Genomic DNA, 25,011 nt, shown 5'->3' with positions numbered 1-25,011 from the left:
ATGCCTAGAATTAGAAAGGAAGGAAGCCAGTTATGTTAAAATAGTTGTCAAAACATTTTTTTAAAAAAACAGACTTGGGATGGAGCACCACGTGAGCTTCATTATGAACACGATGAAGAGCCAGAGCCTGTGGCAGGTCTGATGTATGCGGCTGGAGAGTAGTGATTAAGTCCACAGCCACTGCAGGGTGACAGATGATCGCTACCAGTGACTGCGGGAGCTGCCAATAATCACACCCTGGTTTGTTACCTCTGTTCACAACAGAAAGAAATGCTCAATTTCACTCACACACCAGTGAAAACAAATGTGCAACTTGTCCCCTTCCAAGTTCAAGAACCCCAGGTGAAGATCCTTATCCTAGAAACTCTCTCCCCCTTGGGCTCCAAGGATACCACAAGGACCTGGGCAGGTCTTCCTTCTACTTCTTGGCTCTGTCCCTCAAATGTTGGCCTTTCTCAGGCTCCCCACCCTCTGGTCTCCGCTCTCCTCTCCTTGACCGCACACCCACTCCCACGGCCCCAACTCTGGCAATATGGTGGTCGGCAAGCTGACCAGGTCCGGAATCTGTCCCAGCCCCAGGCTGACTCACTGCTGAGCAACAAAGACACCCCCTAGGATGTCTCTGGGAACCTCAAATTCATCATAATGGCGTAGGTCCTATTCTCCCCAGATCACCAAATTCTCTGCATTTCCCACCCCAATGAATGATGTCCCCCAACCACCATTAATGCTAGAAGTTGTCCAGATGGGAGAACCCTCCAGAGGTTCCCTCCCCCTCATCCCCTTGTCCCTCTCAGAGACCTGTCCATTTCACCACCTAAATCTCTCCCCTCCATCCACAAAGCTGCACCTCCACCCAGGCAGGCTGTACTCCCTCACCCCTGACTCTGAAATAGCCTTCTCCTCCAGCCTGGCTTCCTCTGATAAATCCTCCCTGCACAGCCAGAGGGTTCCTCCAGAACCAAAAGCCTTCCGTGGCTTCCCACTGCCTTCTGGAGAGTTTCCAAACTCCTTGGCTTGACACTGAAGGCCCTTTGTGTAAGTGCTCTTGGTCAGCCACATCTTGTCCACACAACCTCCACCTCCAAACCTTGCTTGCTAGGATACACTTCACTGAAAGCTTTTCTGCACACCTACTATGTGCAGAGCTGAGGGCTGTGGCCTAAAGAAGAGACAGGTATCAGTGGAACATGGAGCCTGCCCTCAAGGAGCTCATAGTCTAGAAGGTGAGGAGAACAAGTCAGGTACAAAAAGCCTTGTAGACAGTACAAGAATAGGGCTTAACTGGACAGTGAACATGTGGCAGGGTGGATGGGAGATAGGGGCAGGTGTATTGATCAACAAGTATCTGCCAAACAAGTGAATGGATGGATGAGTGGATGGGTTGATAGATGGATAGATAGGAGTGTGGGGATGGGGCCTTGGGTCTGTGGATGATTGAATGGGTAGATGGTCGGGAAGGGGGGAATGAATGCATGAATGTGAAGGTTAGGTAGATGGATGATGGGTTGATGGGTAAATGAATGGATGAAGAGATGGAAAGATGGATGGATGGATGGATGGATGGATGGAAGGACGGGTGAGTGGGGAAATGGACGGGTGGGTGCATGGGAAGGCAGTTGGAAATGTGACACTCTAGTAAATGGCAGCTCCAGGATTCAAACCCAAGTTTATATGACCAAAGGAAACCTTCAGGTTGGGACTTAGCACTGTCCTCTCTTCCTCCTTCAGAGATTCCCCCTCTCAGTCTCCACCCTCCTCGCCCCAAGGCCCATGCTGTGCCCACACTTTCAGAGCTTCAAGAGATCCCAGGGACCACCTAGGCCAGGGTTTTTGGCATTTAGGACCTGATAATTCTTTGTCGGGAAGCTGTCCCGTGCGTTATAGGATATTTGGCCTTTATCCACTAGAAACCAATACAACACCCTTCCCAAGTTGTGACAACCAAGAATGCCTCCAGACATTGCCAAATCTAGGGGCAACATCATCCCACGTGAAAATCACTGATACCCTAACCTCCCCCACCCCACAATTTTATAGATGAGAAAACTGACACCCAGAGAGGAGTGACCTGCCTGAGGTCGCGGAGCTTGCACTTGGCAGAGCCCAGACTGGACCCTGGGGGACAGCCAATCCCCAATCATCTCCTCACTCAACGTAGGGGTGCGGCTGAGAGCCTCTCCTGCCACTCTCTGGGGGGAAGCCAGGTGCAGACCTTGGGTACCCTACTCTCCCCACCTCCACCCTGGCCCTCTCCCCGCCAACACACCAAGCCCTCGCATTCCTACAGCACCTCGAAGTCAGCCAAGCCTTCTCATGCTTTCTCAGACAGATAGAAACTGTCGTCCAGAGAGGTCGAGCTGTCTGCTCAGTATCACACAGCAGGAAGTACCAGCGTCAGGATTTGAACTTGGGGAGAGAAGAGGGAGACCAGAGCACAGCTCCACAGGGCAGACGGGGCCAGAAGTGCGGAAGGCAGCCCCACGGGAGAGCTGGAGAGAGATTAGCAAGGAGACATTCTGACTGATTAAAAAGACGGATCGATTTCTCTCGGAAAGAAACAAACGGGGCCGTTTGTCTCCCAACAGCATGGCGAGGCGGTCCGAGGGAGGTGGCAGGTCAAAGCTGGCTGCTGACACAGACGCCGAAGCCCAGGCAGGATGGACGAATAAAAATCCAATCACGTTTTAAATGCCCCCAGGAGGGGGTTGACACTTCATTAGCCAGCCAGCCCTCTTTCTAATTCTCCTGCTCACTATCAATTACAACTAGCCTCGCGGTCAGCTCTCACGGGACTGCGCACACCCTGGGCTCCCGCCCAAGCCCCCCTCGGCCACCCCGGCCCTGGACAAACACTCCACCTCTCCGGGCCTCTCTAGAGCTGTCTGAGGGGCTGGGAAGATGGAATGCTCCCCCCACACAGGTGTCCTTAGTCAACGCCAGTGCCCTCCCGGTGCAGTCTCCCCCTTTGTCCTCCAAATCTGGACCCCAAATGTCCTTCAGCCCCCGCCCCGTTCCTTTCCCAGCCCACACACCAGGCTGTTACCAGCATCCTGGGTGACCATAGAGCCCTTGACGAGGCACTTTCCTCAGCGGGGATGCCATCCCCCCTCCCTCCACCTCTTGCCCATCAGACACTCTCCTGCCCTGGCTTGGAGGCCTCCTTCATCAGAAGGTTCCTGCAGCATCCCCAGTTTGGACAGACTGACCACTCCATCCTCCTGGTGGCCACGGCCCCCCTGAGGGTCCCTCCGCCCAGCCTTTATCCCACTTTGCTTCCCAGGAGTGTGATGTGGGTCTGGCTCTGCCTCGCCCATCAGGCTAGGGACTCCTCAGGGTCACCACTGAAGATCCAGGCCTGGTATTCCGAGGCTCCACCCAACATGGCTAAACAGCCCGAGGGCACCTCTACTCAAGTGTAGAACAGTGGCCAACACTGTTCTGAAGCTGGGCTCCAGAAAACACTTGTTCAATCAATCGATCGATCATCAACCATCAATCAACATTTGCTTCAAGAGTTTACTGCTTGGTCTCCAGGCCTCTCTCTTCCTCAAGCATCCTCCATTCTGCTCCAGGAGTGACCATTCTAACAAATGAATTTACTCATACCCCATCCCTGCTGGACACCCATCAATGGCTCCCCAGTGCCCGCAAGATCAAGAACAAGCTCCAAACTGGCATTTGACACCTGTTATCCAGCACGTGCCTCACCTTGTTCCAGCCACACTAAACTCACAGTTCTCTATACTATTCTCTCTGCCTGGAACACTATCCCACAACTGTGCTTCTGGAAAACTTCTACTCATGCAGCAAGACCCAGGCCAAATGCCCCCTCCGGGCAGGCTTCACCAATGCCCCCAGGTTGGATCAGAGGCAGCTTCTTCACCCACAGCTCTCTTTACACAGAAATCCCCATGTGATGGTACCAGAGGTTGCCCTGAAGGTCAGGCCCTCTCTGGCCCAGCCAGACTCCTCCAACTGGCTGTCCAGCCCACCCTGCTGACCAGTCGAGAGTGTGACAGCCCCTCTGGCCACCAGAAGCATCCCTAGGGCACAGCTCGATGCGGACTTTTACTTCTGAGAAAAACAAACCTTCTCTACACCAGATGGAGGGAAACGGACAATTTCCCAGACACGTGTTGCTTCTTCCATCAACACTGGCCGCCCATCTGGGCATTCTCATTAGCCCCAGGCTGAAGGAGGAGGGGATACCCTTCCCTAAAGAGCCCCTTCCCCAGCCTTGAGCAAGCCATCAGCGCCGGCCGCAGAGTCTAGAATGCTGGGCTCCAGTCTGCCCTGGCCGTCTGATTACTCAACGTGTGCCCCTGGGCAAGGCATGCTTCCTTCCTGGGCCTCAGTCTCCCCAGCTATAGAATGGGGGTTAGCAAACTCCCGGCCCTGCCACCTCACGGGAGTTGCTGCGAGAATCTGAGAGGCCAAGGCAGGCGGGGAAGTACTGAATGAACTGGAAAGCGAGGGAGGAACCCATCAGTGCCAGGCCCAGGCTGGGCCACAGAGTGAAGTGAGAGCCCCAGGCCATGCTGTCTGGGGCCTCACCCAGATGGAGGAGACAAAGCCAGCCACAAACAATTCCCCTGAGGCAGGAAGAAAATTATAGGATAAAGAGGGGTCAAGAGAGGAAGGAGCTGGGGATCCTGGAACACTCCCTGCAGGGAGGGGCCGGGCAGCTGGGCCTGGGGGGCCGGTGGGATTTGTAGCCATGGAGGCAGGGAGCGGGCATCTCGGGGGGCAGACCCAGCAGAAGCCAAGGCAGGGAAGGAGGGCATGTCAGGAAACATCAGCATTAGTCTGGGCTTCAGAACAGGAGCATGAAGGGAAAGAGCGGGAAGGTGGCTGGAGGACAGCCCGGCGGGGAACCATGGAAGGACCCAAATTCAGCCAAGTGAGACTATTCTGGGGGGGGACAGGGAGCCCTGGGAGGCGTCTGAGTGAGGAAAGAATGAGTAAACAAATGAAAGGAGGCAGGCAGGGAGGGAGACAACAGCCCTTCCTGGGCACGCAGCACTCTGTGGGTGACAAACCCCTTCCACACAAGGGGGCCCCAGGAGCCCCTGAGGAGGAAGGTGAGGGAGGGGGGAGAGACTGGGTCCAGGGCGGAGGTGACTGCCCATGTGGCACAACTCCAGGCTCCCGGGTGCTCTCTTCACTGTGCAGGGGAAGGAAGGCATGCCACCTTGTCGGTGGGCATTTGGGGTGAGATCCCAGGAGCTGTCTGTTTAGACGGAAGAAGATGGAAAAACTCAGATGTTCCCAACAGCCCAGCCACAGGGAATGGGCTCAGGCCAGGAGGGATGGAGGTTAGATCAAGGCAGGGCTTCCTGATAGTTAAAAACCCTCAGAAGGGTCCTAGAGGCCTTGATCTTGTGCAGCAAGACTGAGGGAGCATGCCCAGAGATGGGGGGTGGATCGTCAAAGACCGGGGGCCCAGCTGGCACCACCTTCAGGACCCTTGTCCTGAGCCACCCCAGGTGACTCCCTACAGCTTCCCCATTGGCCCCAGGGTGCCTAAAGCTGCTGCTCGGCACTTAACTGTTGTAGGAGCCCAGCCAGGGCTTGTCCTGGAATTGTCACTTGACCTCCTGACATTCCCAACTGGGGGTTGCTATGGCCCCACCTCACAGATGAGCAAACACAGGCTCAGCAAAGGCAAAGGCCTCCTGGCCAAGAAGCCAGGAGCAGGTCTGCATTCACACTCATGCAAGCCATAGTCCCTGGGGTCACCGGAGCCCTCTCCCAACACCAACCCCAAGGCACCAACCCCTGCGTCTGGACCCCCCTCTCCAGGCCCCGCCAGCGCCCTGGGCCACCATCATTCCTCATCACCACCCCACAGGTGCCTTCTCGGGAGGGGCCTCCGACCGATGTCTCTCCCAGGGAGTCGGAGTCACCTTCCCTTGCACAAAAGGGTCATAGCTGTCGAATGATCTTGTCAAATGATCTCATGAATGGGTGAGAGATGAACGAGAGCCCATTCACCTCCAGCAAACATGCTGAACCCCCAGAATGAACAGCACAAGGCTTGAACTATGATGAGACTGTGGGCCCTGCCCTCTTCCTGCCCAATGACCGGCAAGGTCAGAGGGTCTACACGGCGGGGGTCTCAGCCAGCTGGACTTCGAAGCAAGAGCAAGCAGAGGGCCGGAGCCAGGCAGGGGACCAGAAGCAGACAGAAGGGGGCCAGAGGGACAGATGAGAGCCCGGGCTACAGCCACAAGAACAGAGCGAGGGAGCCCAGCCACAAGGAACACGGCGCCCGGGTGTTCCCTGAAGACAGCACTGAGATGCTTTCCAAGGAGGGACAGAAGTGGGTTCCCCACCAGCCCCTTCCCAACCTCACTGGCCAACTCTCCCATCCTGCAGACGGGAGACCTAGGGTGGGGGGGGGGGGGGCGGGGAGTGACAGATCCAAGGTCACAGGCAGCTGGTGTCTCCTTCCTCCCAGGCCTGCCCTGCGGAGGCCGTCTTCATAGCCCACTGGCTTCCCACCGTGTATGCGCCCCGGAGTGCGCCCAAAGGGAAGGGGGCTGCACACCCTTCAGGGGATGGCCCCAGGCAGGCCACCGAGGTGGGCGCCGGATGTAGATGCCGAAACCCAGGGAGACCCTCCCCGCTGCCTCCTGGAACTGCGGAGCAAATCTCCCCGCCCCGGGTGGAGCATGGAGAACCGGGCGCTTCTCCAGACTCGGCAGGTGGCCGCCGTGTCCTGGATACAAGCTGAGGCTGGGGATTCAGAGAAATCGAGGTTTTCATCCCAGCTCTGCTACATCCTGGCTGTGCGACACGGGGTAGAAGTTACTCAACCTCTCTGAGCCTCACCTTCCCTGTGTGGGAAATGGGGCTGTGACAGCCCCTCGGGGGGTGGTTACAGGTGTCAAGACAGCAGGGCATTGAGCACCAGGAGTGCCAGCCCTTAGTATCACCCCGAGCCCCTCCCCTGTGCTGGACACGCTGCTGGATGCTTCCAAGGAGTCATCTCTAATCACCTGTAAGCGTCCCTTACAGAGCCGGGAAAAGCAAAGCTCGGGGAGGGAAAACCAGAGCAAATACAGCCCCCCACAGGCCCTTCTCCCACACGCAGCCGGGTAGGCTCCCAACACAGGCTCCCGCATCGAAGCCGGGGGAGAAAATAGGTAGGTTTCCAGCTGATGGGTCGCGCTGCGGCCGACTAGCCACGTGTCCGGGGATGAGGGCGTGACGACCGAGGGCGTAACTGGCACAAATTTCCCTAAGTAACAGAGATCGATGATTTTCCCTGGAAACAATGTCCTCTGAAGGCGTTATGTGCTGTCTAAAGGCTTGATGCCTAACGTCTCATTGCATCTCCCACGAGCAGAGCGTTTGCTCGGTGATCCATGAGGCCTGGTGCACCTGTGAGCACAGCCGATAAGCGTGATAACCACATGGACGGCAGCGTCTCTAGTCCGCAGAGCTGCATGTCCGCACTCGCCTTGTGTACTGCCTGGTCTTCAGTGCACTCCTGAGAAGGGGGTACACCACCCCCATTTGACAGCAGGGAGCACGGGGCTCAGAGAGGTTAAAAAACTGGCCCATGGGGGCGCCTGGGTGGCTCAGTCGGTGAAGCGTCTGCCTTGGGCTCAGGTCATGATCCCAGGGTCCTGGGATCGAGCCCCATGTTGGGCTCCCTGCTCAGCGGGAAGCCTGCTTCTCCCTCTCCCACTCCCCCTGCTTGTGTTCCCTCTCTCGCTGTGTCTCTCTCTGTCAAATAAATAAAATCTTTAAAAAAAAAAAAAAAAAAAAAACTGGGCCATGGGGGCGCCTGGGTGGCTCAGTCGGTGGGTGAAGCGTCTGCCTTGGGCTCAGGTCATGACCTCAGGGTCCTGGGATCGAGCCCCATGTTGGGCTCCCTGCTCAGCGGGGAGTGTGCTTCTCCCTCTCTCTCTGCCCCTCCCCCCTGCTCGTGCTCTTTTTCTCTCTCTCTCTTCCTCTCGAATAGATAAATAAATAAAATCTTAAAAAAAAAAAAACTTGGCCCATGATCACACAGCAAATAAGAGGCAGAATGAGCCCCTGGGTCTGTCTGACTCAGGTCCCCAACATTTTCCACATGCCACCTACCCATGAGTCAAACAGCAGGACCAATCCCCCAACATTTCAGACCCGGAGACTTCCCAGCTGAAACCCTGGCTGGCGGTGCATTGCTCAAGGCCCAGACCCGGCAGGGAGTGGTGCGGACATCCGGGCGAGCGGCCCTTTCCCACCCGGCTCGCCAGCCCGGCTCACCAGCTCAGCTCAGTCCCAGCAGCCTCTTCTGGCTCTCCGGGGAGTCAGGTGGCGACTCAGGGTCGAGCCGGGTAAGGAGCCGAGTCAGGGAGCACCAGGTTTCAAAGGACAACTGGCTCACACAGCAGGGACTCTAGTGCTCAGGACAGTCTTTCTGAGCAGACCCTGCCATCCTGCTCTGCCCCGGCCCCGGGCCTGCTGGGCCTGATAGCTGCTCCCGCTAGCCTGACCCTGATGCCAAGACGTCCATCATTCCTTTGGGCTCTGGATGGGAAGAAGAACCATGCAGAGTCTGGGGATGGGAAAGGTCATTTATGGTTGTCACGAAAATTCGGGCCACTGCCTCCTAATATTTAGGGGCCAAGAACACCAAATATCCCGTAATATGCAAGACAGCCCGGACCACAAAATACTGTCACACCCAAATGCCAACAGTGTCCCCACTGAGGAGCACCTGCTTAAGCACTGCCCCTTCCTGGAGCTCCCTCCCAAGAAGGAGGCAGGGGAAGGGAGGTTTCTGGCCAGGGAAGAATCCTAGAGCCCTGAGCACCTGATCAAAGATACCCACATACACACCAAGACCCTAAAGCCCAGCCTGAGCATACCTACGGTCAAGTCTCTGATCCAGGGCCCCTGATCCACCAACCAAGGTCACCTGGGCCTGCATTTGCAGAAACCTGCCTTGGCCTCCCTCCCATGGGCCCGACTCAGGCTATGAAATCTGAGCGCTGAACCATCCTATTCACAAAGCCTAGAATCTCGCGTCCTTGGACTTCCAAACACATACCATCGCAGCCGCCAAATCTCAGACTCACGCCCTCTTTGAAACACAGAACTTTACAGACTTTGAAATCACAGAGGCTTGGAATTTGATTGTCCGTGAGCCTTACATTTAAACTCTGAACCCTGAGACTCAATCACAGAAGCTTCCAGTCTGAAAGTCCCAGACCTGACACTTCGGAGGCTGCCCCACTCTGGAATCATCAGATCTTTGGTCTAGAAGGGAGCTCAGAAGCAAGGCAGTCAGTTCAGGCAGAGACCTGAATCACCTGCATCCTTCACCCCAGCCTCAGCAGCCTCTGTCCCGGGGCCTAGGGAGCCCAACATGCTCTGAGCAGCAGCCAGTGTTGGGGAGTCCCTCACGAAGGAGGGGGCTGAATTTGGCAGCACTCCTCCCGCGGGCGGCTTCCACACGCTTGGACCCAGGCTCTCCCTGAGACAGAGGAGGACCAAGCCCTGCTCTGACCAGCAGCGGGACCCTTTCCCTCCCTTCTGGGGGCCAGCCCCCACTGTTGCTCCCACTCCCAGGCTCCCACATGCACTGAGGGTGGAGCCCGGGGGGATGGTGAGGACGAAGGCCAGAGGACCCCAGGGACTCTGTTTGCCCAACACACCAGAAATGTAGCAACCTGGAAGGGTCGCTGTGGGCTGCTCAGTGACCAGGGCCCCGAGTACCTGAGGTCAGGGTGAGGCCAAATATGGCAGGCACCCCAGCTCCCAGGGCTGGAGGAGGCCATCTCATCCAGGCCCTTCTATTTAGGTAGAGACACTGAGGCTCAGAGAGAAGGAGCTGCCCAAAGTCACACATCTAGTTTACAGTAGACGGGACTCAGATGCGCTCTCCATCCAAGGGCTTCTGAGACATTGGGGCCAGCTTTGGGCTGCATCTGCCCAGCCAGATGCGCCAGAGCCTGTCAGAGGGTGAGCTGGGTCACACTCCCAAGTCAAGGTCATCTGAGCCATGCCTCTGCCTCCAGCCCAGCCCAGGTCTTGACTCTCTAGACCATATGAGGCTCAGAGAGGTAAAGTAACTTTCCCAAGGTCACACAGCACCCAAATGGCAGAGCCAGAATTAGCCCTAGTCCCACCCAGGCTAGGTACCTATGACATGGTTCCATCGTCTCCCTCGTCTTCCAAGGAGTCTTTCTCTTCCTCAAAGGCCCAAAGCTCCTGTGGTCCCCCTTTTCCTGGCCTGGCCACCCCCCAGCTCACATGCTCCTAAGGTTTCCCCAACATACTGTACTAAAACTGTTCCCATGGATGGTGCCTGCGTCCCCCACTCTTGGCAGCTCCTCAGGGCAGACCAGCTAGCTGTTTCTCTATCCTCCACGATTCCAGGGCTGATGTCAGTGAGCGCTGGGGGAACAGACTTATTGAACGGACCCGCTAACCATGCCTGAAACCGCCTGAGCCCTCCTACAGAAGGAACACCTGGCATTTGGCCCTCCGTCCAGCTAAGGGCACCCAGACCCACACTCCACCCACTACAGCAGAGACCCTCCGGTTTCCAAGGTCATCACCCAGCCCTTCCAGAGCAGGGAGGCCAGTAGCCCTGGGCTCTGCATGGCTGCCTCCCCCAGCCTTTCTGGGGGCCACCTCACCACCCCAGCCGTCATCCCGGGTAGCCCAGGTGTCCAGAGCTGGGCTCAGGTGCTACTCAGCGTGGCCTCAAGCACTGGCAGAGAATCTTCTGCTTGGCGGGCCCCCAAACCCAGAGGCCACCATGTCTGGGTGCCAAAGCCTCCTCCTCACCGGCCCCCAGCCCCCAGCTCAGCCCATGATCCATTTCCACGGCGCACTGAGCAGTCGGTCCTTCTAAAACACTGATCGCTCCACATCACACCCTGCTGTAAATTTCACCTGATCCCGTTGCTCTGAGAACGCGGGCCAGCTCCTCACTCGGCCCTGCGAGCCTCCCTCTCCCCCTCCCCCTCCCCCTCCACACTGGCCCTCCCTCCTCCACTCCAACCACAACAAACTGCCCTCGGTTCCTCTCTTCTCCAGGCCTTTGCTCCTGACGCGCCCTCCTCCCCACCGCCCTCTCCACCTGACACCGCTCATTACTGGAGACTCAGCTCAGACACCGCCAATATGTGCCCAGTGAACACTGAAGGAGCATGCGCTGGGTGCCAGGCACCGTGCTGGGCGCTGGGGTCCAGCAGCAAACCAGACAGGCTCGGTCCATGTCCCCCGCTCACCTGACAGGACCCTAGAGGAGGCAAATGGTACATTCAGAATGCCACAGCTAGGGAGTGACAACAAACAGAGAGGCCGAGGGGGAATCACGGCAGGCTGCCCTGAGGAGGTGACACGCTGTGATTTGAAGGATGCAGTGAAGGATTCTGCCAGGTGAAGACAGCAAGGAAAAGCATTTCAAAAGGAAGAGCCTGTGAGAAGGGCCTGAGGCATGAAAGAACACAGAGGAAGCAGCTGGTAAGAAGTAAGGTGGCCCGGTGGGCTGGGTTAGGACTTTGCGAAGGGTCCGAGGCAGGGGCCAGCCAACACGGGGCAGCAAGTGGAGGCAGGGAGATCTGTGAGGAGGCTGCTTACTGCTGCCTCGGGGTCCACGCTCACAGGGTCCCCATCAGGCTCTCATCACCCTTGTGGCCACCGTCAGGCAAACGGCTCAGTCCCTGGGAGCTGAGCCACGGGTCAGGTTCTGACCTAACTCGGCATCCCCAGTCCCAGCGCAGGCCTGGGGCTCACACCTGAGGACTTTCTGAGCCAGCCGGGCACCAGACCAACCCCCGCAGTCGTCAACAACTTCCAGAACGTTCAGGTCAGCAGGACGCCAGGTCCTCATCAGTCGGCCCTCCATGCCCCGATGTTCCCCCAGGCCCCCCATCTGAGCTCGCCAACCACCACCACCGCCGTGGCCTCCGAACCAGAGGGCAGGCAGGGCTCCATCAGGGAACAGCTTGGCCCCCCTACACAAAGGATATGGGTTACACACCATCTTGATGCACCAGTTCCGGGGGCTGGTGGTCTGTCGCAGACAGAAGAAGGCAACAGGGGCCAGGTCCGGGTGAGGGACTTCAGGATCAGCTCCATCCAGGGGCTCCTCCAGGCCTGGAGGGGAGGGAGGGGGGCTCTGGGGCCCCGGCTGCTCCGTGACTCCGGGCTCAGCTGCTGGGGCAGCGGCAGGGGAGGAGGGCGGCGGGGAGCTCTCAGCCATGTCTGCGCTGAGCAAGGAGCCCTGGGGGAGGAGGAAGGGCAGCACGTGGCAGGGGCTGCCTGGCACCCACCCTCCCAACCCGCCTTCCCCCACAAGGGGACACAGCCCAGACAGCCCATAGGCCCCTCGCCCGCACTCTGCCACGAAGATTAGGAGAGAGCTGAGGGCCCCAATGCACCCGAGTCGGAATCCACTTCCAGGGAGGGGTCCTGGGGCAAGTCTGGTCAACCCTGCGCAGCCTCAGTTTGGGGAGATGAAGAGTGAGAAGAATAAAACCCACCTAGAACGTAGTTATGATATCATTTGGGTTTTGTTATGTTTTTATGAGACTACAGTTGCATATCTACTACACCATCGAAGACAAGAAAATTTGCAAGAAAAAAAAAAGGGAAGTTACTGTAAAGTCACCAGCTTGACAGGCGTTAACAAAGGAGAGGTTGGAGGGCCGTGGAGTCGCACACCAAGGGAGCCGGGCAAGCCAGGAGGGAATCAGGGCAGGCTTCCCCGAGGCAGTGACCCCTGAGCTGAGACCTACGACGGATAGCCCAGGGATCCCCCCTACCACCTCACAAAGGTGAGAGCTCAGGCACCTTACACACCAAACTCTTTGCTTTACAGTTGGAGAAACTGAGGCCCAGAGAAGGGACAGGAGAGACACACAGCCCGGTAACAGCAGAGGGAAAGCGCCACCAGGGCTGGCTTCCTGGGAGTGTGATCAGCGCGGCCACCCAGGGCTCCACGCGCAGAAGGGCCCTGCTCTGGGTTTAATGCTCGGCCGTCACCAACTTGAAATTCTTCATAATTTGTGATCGGGGGCCCCCACATTTTCATAGCTGCTCCTGACTACAGCTCAGGGGGACTTTCACATCCCGGTCTCGACTGATGCTTCCAACAACCCCAGGAACGCTCCCATGCAGCTGGAGAAACAGACCCAGAGGAGGAAGTGGTGCACCGAGACTAGGGCACGCTCAGATGCCAGAGTCCCAGCACTGGCCCTCTAGTTCAGGGATGACTGACCATGGCCTTGCGTGGCCCCCTCTACACAGCCGGCCAATGGTGAAGGAGGAAGGACAGCCACTCGTCAGGGCCTGTCCCCTCCCCACCCCATCCGAGAGGCCACCCGTCCCTGAATCGTCACGCCCAGGGGTCTCCCGGGCCCTAGGACCCTCACAGGGCCGGGCTGGGCAATGGGAGTTGGAGATGGAACCTGAGTCCCGGGGCTCAGCGCACTGCTGAGCTGCCCAGAGCTGATGCGTTTGGACATTTCTCCGGCTCCCGGGGGCAACAGGCGGGAGTTGGCACCTCCTGCCACTTTACCCGGCTGGTCGGGGAGGCAGAGTTTTCTCCCAAGCTCCAGGCTTTGCTTTTGGTTCTAGAAAAACAGCCATGGGCCTTACATAAGCTTTCAGGCGACTCGGCCTGCCACGTGTCAACCCCTGGGCTGAAAAACATCCTCCCTGGGGTGGCTCTGGGCCTGCCCACCGCAGCGCCAGCCTCTGAGCCCACCGTCCCTCCGCCGGCCCCTTGCTTCTGCCACGCTGGACCTCCTCCGGTCCTAGAGCACCGGCTGCCTCCTCCAGACCTCTGCTCACACCCTTCCCTCTCCCCGGAACACCCACTCCTCCAGCTCGCACGCCCTGTTCCCCCAGGCCTGACGATGCATTCATCCGTCCAGGAAACATTTCCTGAGCACCTACTACGTGCAGGCACTGGGCCAGCGCTGCAGCTACGCCAGTGGATGAGGCGGACTTGGCACCAACTCTCATTCGGCTGATGCTCCAGCAAGGGAGAGAGACACACGAGTCAATGAATTTCTCTCCTCTGGGTTCCAGAGCGCTTATCACCACCGAACATACCATGTAATTTATGTATTTATATCTTCATGACTTAGCACCTATCTGCCCAACCTGAAAGAAGGTGGTAGGAGAGCAGGGACTGCGGTCTGCTCCGCTCACTGCTGCACTCCCCCCCCAGGGCCATGACGGTGCCAGCAACATACTAGGTGCTCGACAAATAGTCGTTGAATAAATTAATAAAAAGGCTGGGAAGTAAACAAACAAGGGAGCAAGGCGGGAAGGCACTTTGTCGAAGGAGAGAGACGCCGAAGATAAAAATAGGAAGCAGAAGGCACCAGCCATGCGTGATCTGTAGGATGAGCACTCCAGGTAGAAGGAACAGCATGTGCAGAGTCTGGGAGGCTGGAATGAGCTGGGTGCATTTAAGGAAGAGAAATGAGGCCAGTGTGCCGAGCTGAGGGCAGGAAGGGGGTGAAATGGAGTGTTGGGCAGGCCCCGCTGTGACCCACGGAAGGAGCTTGCGTTTTATTTCAAGTGCAACAAGAAGCCACAGGAGGGTTTTCTGCAGGGAGTGGTGTGCTCTGGTCTGTGTTTTTAAGCCAGCCCTCTGAGGGCTGAAGGGAGAGTGAGTGGACAGGCAGGGGTGGGGCAGGGAGGGCCAAAAGGAGGTGGGAAGGATGGGTTGGCCTGGCCTGGGATACTACGGGAGGTGGGAAGAATGGGGTGGATTTGAGACATGTTTTATAGGCAGAAAAGCCTGGCTCTGCATTGGCCCCAATGCCACCCCACCCAGGACCACCAAAACCCTTCCTGCAACCGCATGGGTGCAAACAGTTGCCGTGGCCTCTAGAACCACACATGACCACCCCTCTCCTCGCTCTCAGCTCCGCCGACTCTGTCCTAACTTGTTTTTTGCCTCATTTGGCCCTGTTTAAGGCTGTCACACTGTTGTAGTCCTTTGTCCTCACACCTCTCCTGCCTCACTGTGGGACTCCTAGAGACCACTACTGCCAAGGCCACCACCCCCAACCCACTCCCCATGCCCACCCAGCCTCCACCCTCTCACCTGCTCCCCAGTGCCTACTCAGGGCACCACCCTCTCACCTGCTCCCTATAGTCCCAAATTTCTCTGCCCTGTGCCTGAAGCCCTGCTCCTGTCCCCAGCTGCCCTGCTGCCTAGGGCTGGAAGCCCTTGATGAGTTGGCACCTGGGCCCCCTGGGCTCCAACCTCTCTGCAAATGGAGCCTCACAGACACGAGAGGACTGGCTTCAGGTGACAGCACTGATGGATTGAAACTCAGGTCCCTCTGGCCCCAGAGTTTGAGCTGCCTCTGCATCCTGGAGCCTCCTCCCTCTAAGTACTCCCAGGGTGGGGCCACCAGGCAGTGGTGTGGTGACTGGACTGGCCTCCGTGAGCAAGTGCAGGGGCAAGAGCAAAACCTCACTGGGTCTGGAACACACACACCCACTCCTGACTCCACCAACCTCTTGGAGCCTCGGCCTTTTTCTCCATAAAGCTCAGCCCTCCTCCTGCCTGCGTCAGCTGGCCTCACACAATGTGGATGGGAAGGCTCTCTGAGACCCATGAAGGTAGATGTCTAAGCATGCCTGAGGCCAGCAATGCCATCTCCAGGGGCAGCCACACCAGCCCTCTCTCTGCCATAACTACCACCACCACCATCACCAGCATCATCACCACCATCACACCACCATCACCACCATCATCAACAACATCATCATCATCACCACCATCACCACTACCACCATCATTATTATCATCACCATCATCACCACTACCATCACCACCACCACCATCATCATCTTCACCATCATCACCACCATCACCATCACCACAAACGACATCATCTTCACCATCATCACCACCATCACACCACCATCACCACCATCACCACCAACATCATCATCTTCATCATCATCACCACCACCACCATCATCATCACTACCATCAACACTACCATCACCACCACCACCAACATCATCATCTTCACCATCATCACCACCATCACCATCACCACAAACATCATCTTCACCATCATCACCACCATCACATCACCATCACCACCACCACCACCAACATCATCATCTTCACCATCATCACCACCATCACCACCACCACCAACATCATCATCTTCACCATCATCACCACCATCACACCACCATCACCACCATCACCACCAACATCATCATCATCACCACCACCACCAACATCATCATCTTCACCATCATCACCACCATCACCACCACCACCAACATCATCATCTTCACCATCATCACCACCATCACACCACCATCACCACCATCACCACCAACATCATCATCATCACCACCACCACCAACATCATCATCTTCACCATCATCACCACCATCACCACCACCACCAACATCATCATCTTCACCATCATCACCACCATCACACCACCATCACCACCATCACCACCAACATCATCATCATCACTACCATCACCACCACCACCACCATCATCATCTTCACCATCATCACCACCATCACCATCACCACAAACAATATCATCTTCACCATCATCACCACCATCACATCACCATCACCACCATCACCACCAACATCATCATCATCACTACCATCACCACCACCACCACCATCATCATCTTCACCATCATCACCACCATCACCATCACCACAAACAATATCATCTTCACCATCATCACCACCATCACATCACCATCACCACCATCACCACCAACATCATCATCTTCACCATCATCACCACCATCACACCACCATCACCACCATCACCATCATCATCATCACCACCATCACCACTACCATCACCACCAACATCGTCATCATCACCATCATCACCACCATCACCACCAACATCATCATCACCATCATCACCACCAACATCACCACCACCACCATCATCATCATCACCACCATCACCACCATCACCACCAACATCATCATCATCACCACCATCACCACCACCACCAACATCATCATCATCACCACCATCACCACCATCACCACTCACCACTAACATAATCACCATCATCACCACCATCACCACCACCACCATCACAGCATCACAGAGCCTCTAAGTCTGACTCTGGGCCAGGCAATGAGCAAAGGGCTGTCTATGCATCATTTATGTAAATTTCTACCACAACCCCCTAAGGTACAAACCATCCTTATTTCCACTTTATGGAGAAAGAAACGGGCCCAGAGAAGTCCAGTGGTGCCCAACGTCACTCAGCTTGTATAGGGCAGATTCAAGGTCCCAGTTCAGGCCTGCCACTCCCAAGCTAAGCACCGAACCTTCACAGACACCACCCTGGGACAGGGAAAGGTGCCCTGGAACCAGGCCTTCCCTCCCAAGCTCAGTCCCCAGACAGTGCCGATAGAGCTGCTGGCGCAGCCAAGACCCCCAGTGGGGACAAAGACCCTCCAAGTCTGTGGGGAAATCTGCCTCCCAGAATCTTCCAGAGCCCTTGGAGTATGGTGTGGAGAGGCCTTGTGTCTGCAGAGCTCAGAGCCCTGGTGGAGAAAGACCTGAGGCCTCTCCTGGTCACCCCAGGCCCTGTGTGAGAGTGTGTGCGTGTGTGTGTGCGCGCACACACGCACATATGCATACGTGTGTGTTTGTGTATTCACCAGCACACATCAGCAGACAACTTGTTTATTCCTTTATCAACAATCACACGTCAGCTAACGTCGCAACTAGGAGAATAAGCAACAAATTCATTCTGGAAATAGTAGAATCTAGGAATCTCAGAATCAGAGTATCTTAGAATCACCCAGAACCTTAGAGGCCCAACATATTAGCTACAATAACCTCGGACTCTGTAGCGTGGCATTTAGAGCACAGGCTAGAGCCCAGCTCTGACACCACTCTGCCCTGGCACCCCACTCAGCCCGGCGGTGGTCCATGGTGAGGACAACACTGCGCCGGACTGCCGGGAGGATGGAGTGGGGTGACACCCACGAGCACCCGGCCGCACCACCAGACACTGGGTGCCGTCGGCCGCGGAATCCCAGAACCCCGCAACTTCAGAGACCAGAGACACCGGCCTGGTTTTCGACTCGAATGGGCCCCAGATCCCCACACAGGGAGTCTCTGAAAAGAATGGGATCCCCAAAGGGGCGTGGTTGGTCACCACGTGCTCATCAGCACAAAGATCACACACTCACACGCATACTCACGCTCACACACCCCCATCCACCCACACAAACACACTCACACACTCACAGATGTACACAACCGGGCATGTACGCTCACACTCAGACACACACACACACACACACACAGCGTTTGCTCGCACAGACCCAAACACGCACCTCACACACTCATCGTATCTACACAGACACACACTCACACACACACACAACGCCAATGCATGGCCTGCATCCGTCGGCCTGTAGAAAAGTCTCTGCGAGGCTGCAGGAAACGTGCCTCCCGGAATCCTCCAGCCAGCATCCCAGAGGCTCTGGAACTCTGTCTGCTCCCTCTTCCGCATGACAGCCCTGCAGATGCCTGACAACAGCCCGCCCACCCCGGAGCTTCATCTGCCCCGGGTCTCTTGTCACCAGCTCCCTCCTTGGGTGACATTTCCAGATCATCTACTCCTTGGGACCCGTCCCCAGTCAGACTCAAGTTTGCCTACATTCCCCTGCAAGGGCAGGACCAGACTGGCACTGAATAATGCAGAGTAGAGCAGAGAGGTCACCTGTCTAATTCTGCAGCGGCGCCGTCTCTTGACGCAGCCTGGGAGCCCCAGAGCCTGGGTGGCAACCCAATCAGACTGCAGCATCTAGGGTGCATGTGGTCCACTGGTGCCCTCAGATCCTCTTCAGAGAAACTGCAGGCGAGGAAAGTCTCCTCTAGCCTAAAGATCAATGGCTCAAGGATGGCCCCAAATGCATGACCTGATGCAAAACTTGCTGTGGTCTGCCCAGCCGAGCCTGCACACACCTCAGTCATCTCGGTCCTGTCACCAAAATCAACAGCCAGCCCTCCCAGCTTTGCAGTGTTCAATGAAGTGGATCGGAACCCCTTCCCATGATGGCTACCAAGAGTCATAGCCAACATTATTAGTTGAGCACTTACTGTGGGCCAGGCCCCTCATTACAATCCAGCGAAGTAGGTGTTTTGACTCTCTCCACTTTACAGGTAAGGAAACTGAGGCACAGAGAGCCTAAGGGATTTTCCCAGGGTCAAGGGCTACTTAGTGAAAGAGCTACGAGCTGGCTCTGGAAGGCCTTAATCCATGTTACCAGTTAAAGAGTCATCCCGACGAGGCGGTGGACAGGACGCTGCAGCACGCCCACCCCCAGCCCCCGGTACCTGTCCACACGCCTGTCATTACACATTGTCACTGTCTGCCAGCTCTCAGCCTTATGCCTAGTGCCAGCCAGCGACACTGTATCTGAATCTCCATCAGTGTGTTTGAACATTTCCCAGCAGGTGACTCTGCTGATCATTTTTTACTCATTCTGCGGTAATGAGGGCCTTGGGTCTTGCTTCAGCGAAAAAATGAGAGTGAATGTGGTCCCTGGAGGGAGGGAGGTTGTTCTAGGAGGAAGAGCACTGGGTCAGGAGTCTCGGGGCCCAGGTTCGGGTCCCAGCGCCACACTCACCGCACCAAGCCTCACCAAGCTTTTCTCGCTCCTCATCACTGACTCTGGCCCTTGCAGATCTGCGGGCATATGCGTCTCACCAAGCTTCATGGCCTCTTGTATAAAATGCAGAACAGGACTCCTTCGCTACCTCACTAAAGGGATAGCAAACGGGGAAAAGAACTGGAAAGTACCTTCATGAAAGAAAAACAGCTTCAATTCGCTGCACCAGGCCCCCCACTAGACACTGCAGAGACACGTCTAAGCCTCACAAAAATCCTTTAAGGTGAAAGGTATCGTCCCACTTGTGCAAGAAGCTGATCCCCCCGTGATGCTAAGTGCCCTCCCTCTCTGGGCCATGCCCATGATCCTGAATGTTCTCATATTCCCCCCCCACCCCACCCCGGAACAAGAGCTGAGTGGTCCAGGGAGAAGGCCTAAGTCCCTGGACCAACAGAAACCTGCCCGGGGCCCTCACAGCTCATCAGGGCCAGAGTCAGTGATGAGGAGAGAGAAAAGCCTGACATTCTTCTCAAAATGCATCATCAGTGAGACCACCGTGGCCAGAGTCCAGGAAGACGGGGAATTGGTAGAGGCAGGGCTTCTGAGCTGAAGGGAGAAGGTCTGTGAGGCAGGGCCAGGTCTGTGCTGACTTCCAGCCCCGGAAGACCATGGCCTCCATCCTGGAGAAACCACTTCCCTCTTATCCTCTCCTGCTCAACGAGCCCCCCCAAGCCCCTCACACTTGTTCAAGGACATCCAAACACCTGGGGATTTCAAGCCCTCCCCAGTCTGCACCACCTACATACCAAGCAGAGCCCTCGTTCTCCCCGGCAAGGGCACAAGAGAAAACCAGGCCCTGTAGCCATCTGCCCACACAGCAGCCGGCAGAGGGGAGCCCAGGCTCCCTCTCAGGGCACAGAAGCTCCAATAGGGCAGAATTGGTCTGCTCCCTTTTGTTCACTGCTGTGTCCCCCCAGTAACCGGAACAGGGCTTGGCACATAGTAGGTGCTTAATAAATCTAAGAGAGAGACAAGGAAATCAGATGTGTTTTCTTCCTTCCCTAGGCTGGCAGCCATGAGGGGGAGAGACTCAGCCCACATCTTCCTGGATATCAGGATCCACAGGCCCAAGGACCTGCAGACCCATGGATCCCAAAATCCACACATCCACAGATCCACAGACACATATGCCCGCAGATCTATAGATCCTCAGACCCATGGGCCTGCAGACCCACAGACCCCCACACACACAGTCCCAGAGGACCACAGAGCGTGGATCGCAGAGCTCAGACACACGGCATGCACCCCCATAGCTCCCTGCACTGTGGGCACGAGGGCTGAGGTCACAAGGCAAGAGCAGGTGCTGGGGACGTGTTTGAAGAAAGCGTTCTGCAGAAAAGAACTGGAGGGAGGGAAGGGGTCAGAATGGAGCAGTGGGGAAGGAAGGACGAGGAAGAAAGCTGGGAGGAGGAAAAGGGATGGAGAGGAGGGAAGGAGGACCCTGCTCTCCCTGCAGCCTGGTGGGGGCTCCCTGGACCACCCCCAGCCTGGCATCCCATCTTTCCAGACGGAGTGTTTGAGCACCCTGAGCTGGGGGCTGGGCAACTCAGAGAAGAAGCGGGGCGGAGGGGAAGACAGCCGGGAATCCAGGAGCCCCACAAGAGCCGGCTTTGTTACCTTGGAAAGCACTCAGAAGCTGCCTGGGGGCGGGAGCTCTTCCAGGGTGGGGGAGAACCGAGTGGTGTCTAGAAACAGACTTTCCTGGGAGGGCTGAGGCCCAGGGGAGTCCCACTTGGGGTGCGGGGTGTGGGTGGTTGAGCCGGCAGTGGAGGGGGCATGATGAAGGGGACTGGGAGAGTCACAGGTGGTGACGCTCTGAGCTCAGTGTGGATCCGGGCCCAGGACACGGAGGTGCTGCAATCACCCCAGTCCCTAAAACTGCTCCCAGCTTGGCTGTGGGCTCTCCGGAGGAGTCTGTCTGGAGCCGGTGACAGAGGGTGAGAGAGAGCAGCCGTTCTCGTTCTAGTTCTCACAGCCACCTCTGCACCCACCTCCCCACCCAAGGTCAAGGGGAGTCAGGGCCCAGGGACTCAGGAACTGCTGCTTGGTGCCCTCTGGTGGGCCTAGAAGATGCCCTCTCAGAAGCACCTGGAATGGGGGTGGGGGGAGGAACCAGGAGGGGCCTTCTGCCAAGCCCGTAGCCTCTCCCCAGAGCTGCCCCTCAGGGTGCCCCGGGGCAGGCCTGGGCTGCTCTGAGCAGCCAGCAAGAGAGTGCAGGGACTCGGTGTGGTGCCCAGGCCCTCCCGGGTGTGTGCGCCTGGGGCTAGTGAATTTGGTGCCAGACTGGCTCAGCACCACCCCCCAGGATGTGCTCCTCCCTCTTCCTCTTCCTCCCCCGACTGCAGCCTCAGAATTGGTCCCCACTCTGTGTCGCCCTACCCTGTCACCCACCGGCATGCCCTCCCTCTGGTTCAGCCTTGATGGTGGAGGCGGGAAGGGGACAAGGAGATAGCTAGACTCCCCACCCTGTCCCCGGCCCAGCCCGGGTCCTGGAGTCTGAACAAAAAGTTTATCCGGAAGGGTGGACAAGAGTTTCCAAAGCCAGTCCTGGGGGCCGAGGGGAAATATCGATCCAAGAGGTGACCCGACAGTGTGGGCAGGGCCTGAGGTTCGCAGCCTCGGGAAGCAGGCCTGAACTCCTCAGCCAGACCCTTTCCCACGGGCCCAGCCCAGGGACCCACATCCCTATGGGCACAGCATCCCAGGTCCTGGGTGCTGCCAGCATCTGCTGCGTGAATCCTCAGGGCGGTGAGAGACAGAAGGACGGACTGGCCTCCTGCTCGGCCAGCCTGAGCACTCCAGCCCTAGGGCATTCCTCACATGGCGTGTCAGACCCCATCACACCACACGGGCACAGACGCAAGCAAGCTTTCTCTTTCTCTCTCTCTCTCTCTCTCTCTCTCTCACACACACACACACACACACACACACACACACACCTGGACCCAGAACACAGACTCGCACAGCCAGAACATAGCTCAGGAGTCTCCCCACACACCAGTCTCATCCCCGGCTCAGAGCCCCCAGGACCCGGAAAGGAGGAGAAAGGCACAAGCAGAGGGGCTGACTGATGCCTCAGGCTGGGCCCATTCAAAAGCCCCCTCCCCCAGGCATCATTCCCCCCCAAGAGGCCTTCCCACCCCCTGCCAAGGCCTCTTATCCCCCCACGTCCCCCCCTACACACACCACCCAGCAGACAATTAAAACCCAATCATCATAAACACTCATTATATAACCAGCCCCAACCTGCTGAGGATTCCTTTTACCCCCTAGAGTCCCAGCTCCAGCCCCTGGCCTGGCTTCACGAAGCGAAGCCTTGCGTACCCCAGGGGTGCTGGCCCAGGAGGGGGCCCACTACCACCTCTGCCTCCAGGAAAGTTAACGCTGCTGCCTGGGATTCCCCCATTCGATCCCCCCACTGCTGCTCTCCGTCTCTGCCAATTCTCCCAGCTCAGCCCTCTGGACACCGACACCAGCCCTGGTCCAGCTGGCCGCAAAGCCGCAGCAACCGAGGGGCAGCGGGACAGACAGACACAGACTGCACCCCCCCCCCCCCCCCGGCCGGCAGCCTGACTTGTTGAATAAATTTCTGCAGCGCTGGCTCAGCCGGCTTCAGCATTGGCACCGAGAGAACTTTCGTGGCCTTGGAGAAGGGACCGGTCAAAGTTTCCCGTCCTTCCTCCCAAGGCACCTGCCCGAAAGCACGGGTTGGGGGCCGACCTGATGGGCACGCGTGTGTCGGGGGGGGGGAACCGGTCCCCAGAAATAAACGAATAAACGCCTCGGTAAAGAAAGCACCCGACGCGCTAAGAAATTGGCCTCGGAGCGGAGCCCTCCCTTCCTTCCCCCCAACCCCCACCTACCTTGGCATGGACTTGGCCGGGCTGCAGGGGGTCGTCCGGGTCAGAGATGCGGGAACGCCGCGTGCCCCCGAAGCCGGAAATCGAGGGGGACCCCCGGCCCCGCCAGCCGTCCCCCCCCGCCCCCCGCCAATTCAGGATCAGCTGAGCCCCTGGGGCGCGCAGGGCGGCGGGCGGTGGGCGGCGGGCCCCGGGGCCCGGGCCATGGCGGGAGGAGACGGCGGGCGGCGGGAGGGTCGGCGAGGCTGGGGCGGCCGCGAGAAGCCGGCGGCGCGGACGAGCGGCGGACGGCGCCGGAGTTGGAGCGCGCGGCGGGCGGCGGGCGGGAGCGCGGCGCTCCGGGGCCGGGGCCGGGGCCGGGGGCGCTGCGGGGACCGAGCGGCCGGGAAGTGGCCGGGGAGGACCGCGCGGCGGCGGCGCGGGGTCGGGGCTCGTCCCTCCCCCGGCTCGGCTCGCGCCTCCGGCCGCGGGCTCGAGGCGTGGGGTCTGCGCGCGGCGGGGGCTGCGGAGGAGCCCGAGCGCCCGGCGGTGCGGGGACGTGCGGCGGCGGCGAGACCGAGCTGCGCCGCGTGCGAGGCAAAGCCGTCCTTATACTGACACCAAATGTCTTCGGGGAAAGCTGCAGGCGCGGGACGCTGGAGGGGGGAGGCGTGGAGGCGACAGACAGACTCACGGCGGCGGCTGGTGAGCCCCCACTCCTCGCCAGAGGGCAGGAAGCCCCAAGCCTTGCGGCCACCCCCCTGAAGATTCAGGGTCGTGTCTGGGGGAGGGTCCTACCGAGGGGGCTGCGTCATGCGTAAAAAGGGAGGGACCCCCCACATTACTGACCACCCTCGTGTCCCAGGTCCCTGCTTGGCCACGGAACACTTTGGATTCTCAGTGAGGTACTGTGAGATTGGGGAAGGGGGGGGGCTCCCCCACTGCCCAAGAGAGGCGCTGCCCCGCTGAGGCCACAGCTCTTAAACGGTGGGGCAGGCTACGATTGGACTCCGAAGGGGGCTCCTCAGCCCAGGCAGCTTCCCGCTAATCTGCATCGGCGCCTCCTCCCAACCTTCAGGGCTTGGCTGAAAGGTCACCTCCTCCAGGAAGGCTTCCAAGAGGGCTCCCAAGTAGAACAGAGGCTTCTTTCTCCAGCTTCAAATGCCCCTTGCCTCTCCACTTCCCCAGGGCAGCCTGGGCCACAGGAACCTGAAGCATATAAGAGGCACTCAGCTCAGCCCTCTCCATCCCCACCTCATCCCTTTGGAAAACTAGGGCGGGGGGGGGGGGGGTCCTGCATTGGGCTGGGGCTGGTGGGAGTGGGGCGGGGGGCTGATACTGAGGATACTGAGGCCTTCCCTGGGGCCACTTGGCCTGGCAGACGGGCAGAGCTGTGAAGGAAGGGGCACTCAGGTTTGATCCAAGCTCTGTGGCTTCCTGTCAGAGGAAGCCCCTTAAGGTCTCTGAGTCTCAGGTTCCTCA

The 25,011-nt window shown here is 58.0% G+C and overlaps 1 protein-coding gene across 2 annotated transcripts in view; it reads right to left on the bottom strand.

The window, feature by feature from the left end:
* Window positions 1-23,671, bottom strand: part of CACNA1I (calcium voltage-gated channel subunit alpha1 I) — a 116,233-nt gene extending 92,562 nt beyond the window's left edge. The window contains exons 1-2 of one of the 2 annotated variants that reach the window (XM_078076647.1): window positions 23,554-23,671; window positions 11,986-12,238 (exon numbers count right to left, since the gene is read on the bottom strand). In XM_078076647.1, coding sequence (XP_077932773.1) covers window positions 11,986-12,217 — 232 coding nt within the window. In that variant the 5' untranslated portion in view covers window positions 12,218-12,238; window positions 23,554-23,671. Of the gene's footprint in view, window positions 1-11,985; window positions 12,239-23,014; window positions 23,139-23,553 lie in introns of those variants that run through there. The other variant, XM_078076648.1, reaches the window with a different exon arrangement.
* Between the last annotated feature and the right edge of the window lie 1,340 nt (window positions 23,672-25,011).

This window comes from Halichoerus grypus, chromosome 6, assembly GCF_964656455.1.
Source record: "Halichoerus grypus chromosome 6, mHalGry1.hap1.1, whole genome shotgun sequence".
NCBI classification, from domain to species: domain Eukaryota; kingdom Metazoa; phylum Chordata; class Mammalia; order Carnivora; family Phocidae; genus Halichoerus; species Halichoerus grypus.
The sequence above is the reverse complement of the archived record's forward strand: the minus strand, read 5'-3'. Positions and strand labels throughout refer to the sequence as shown.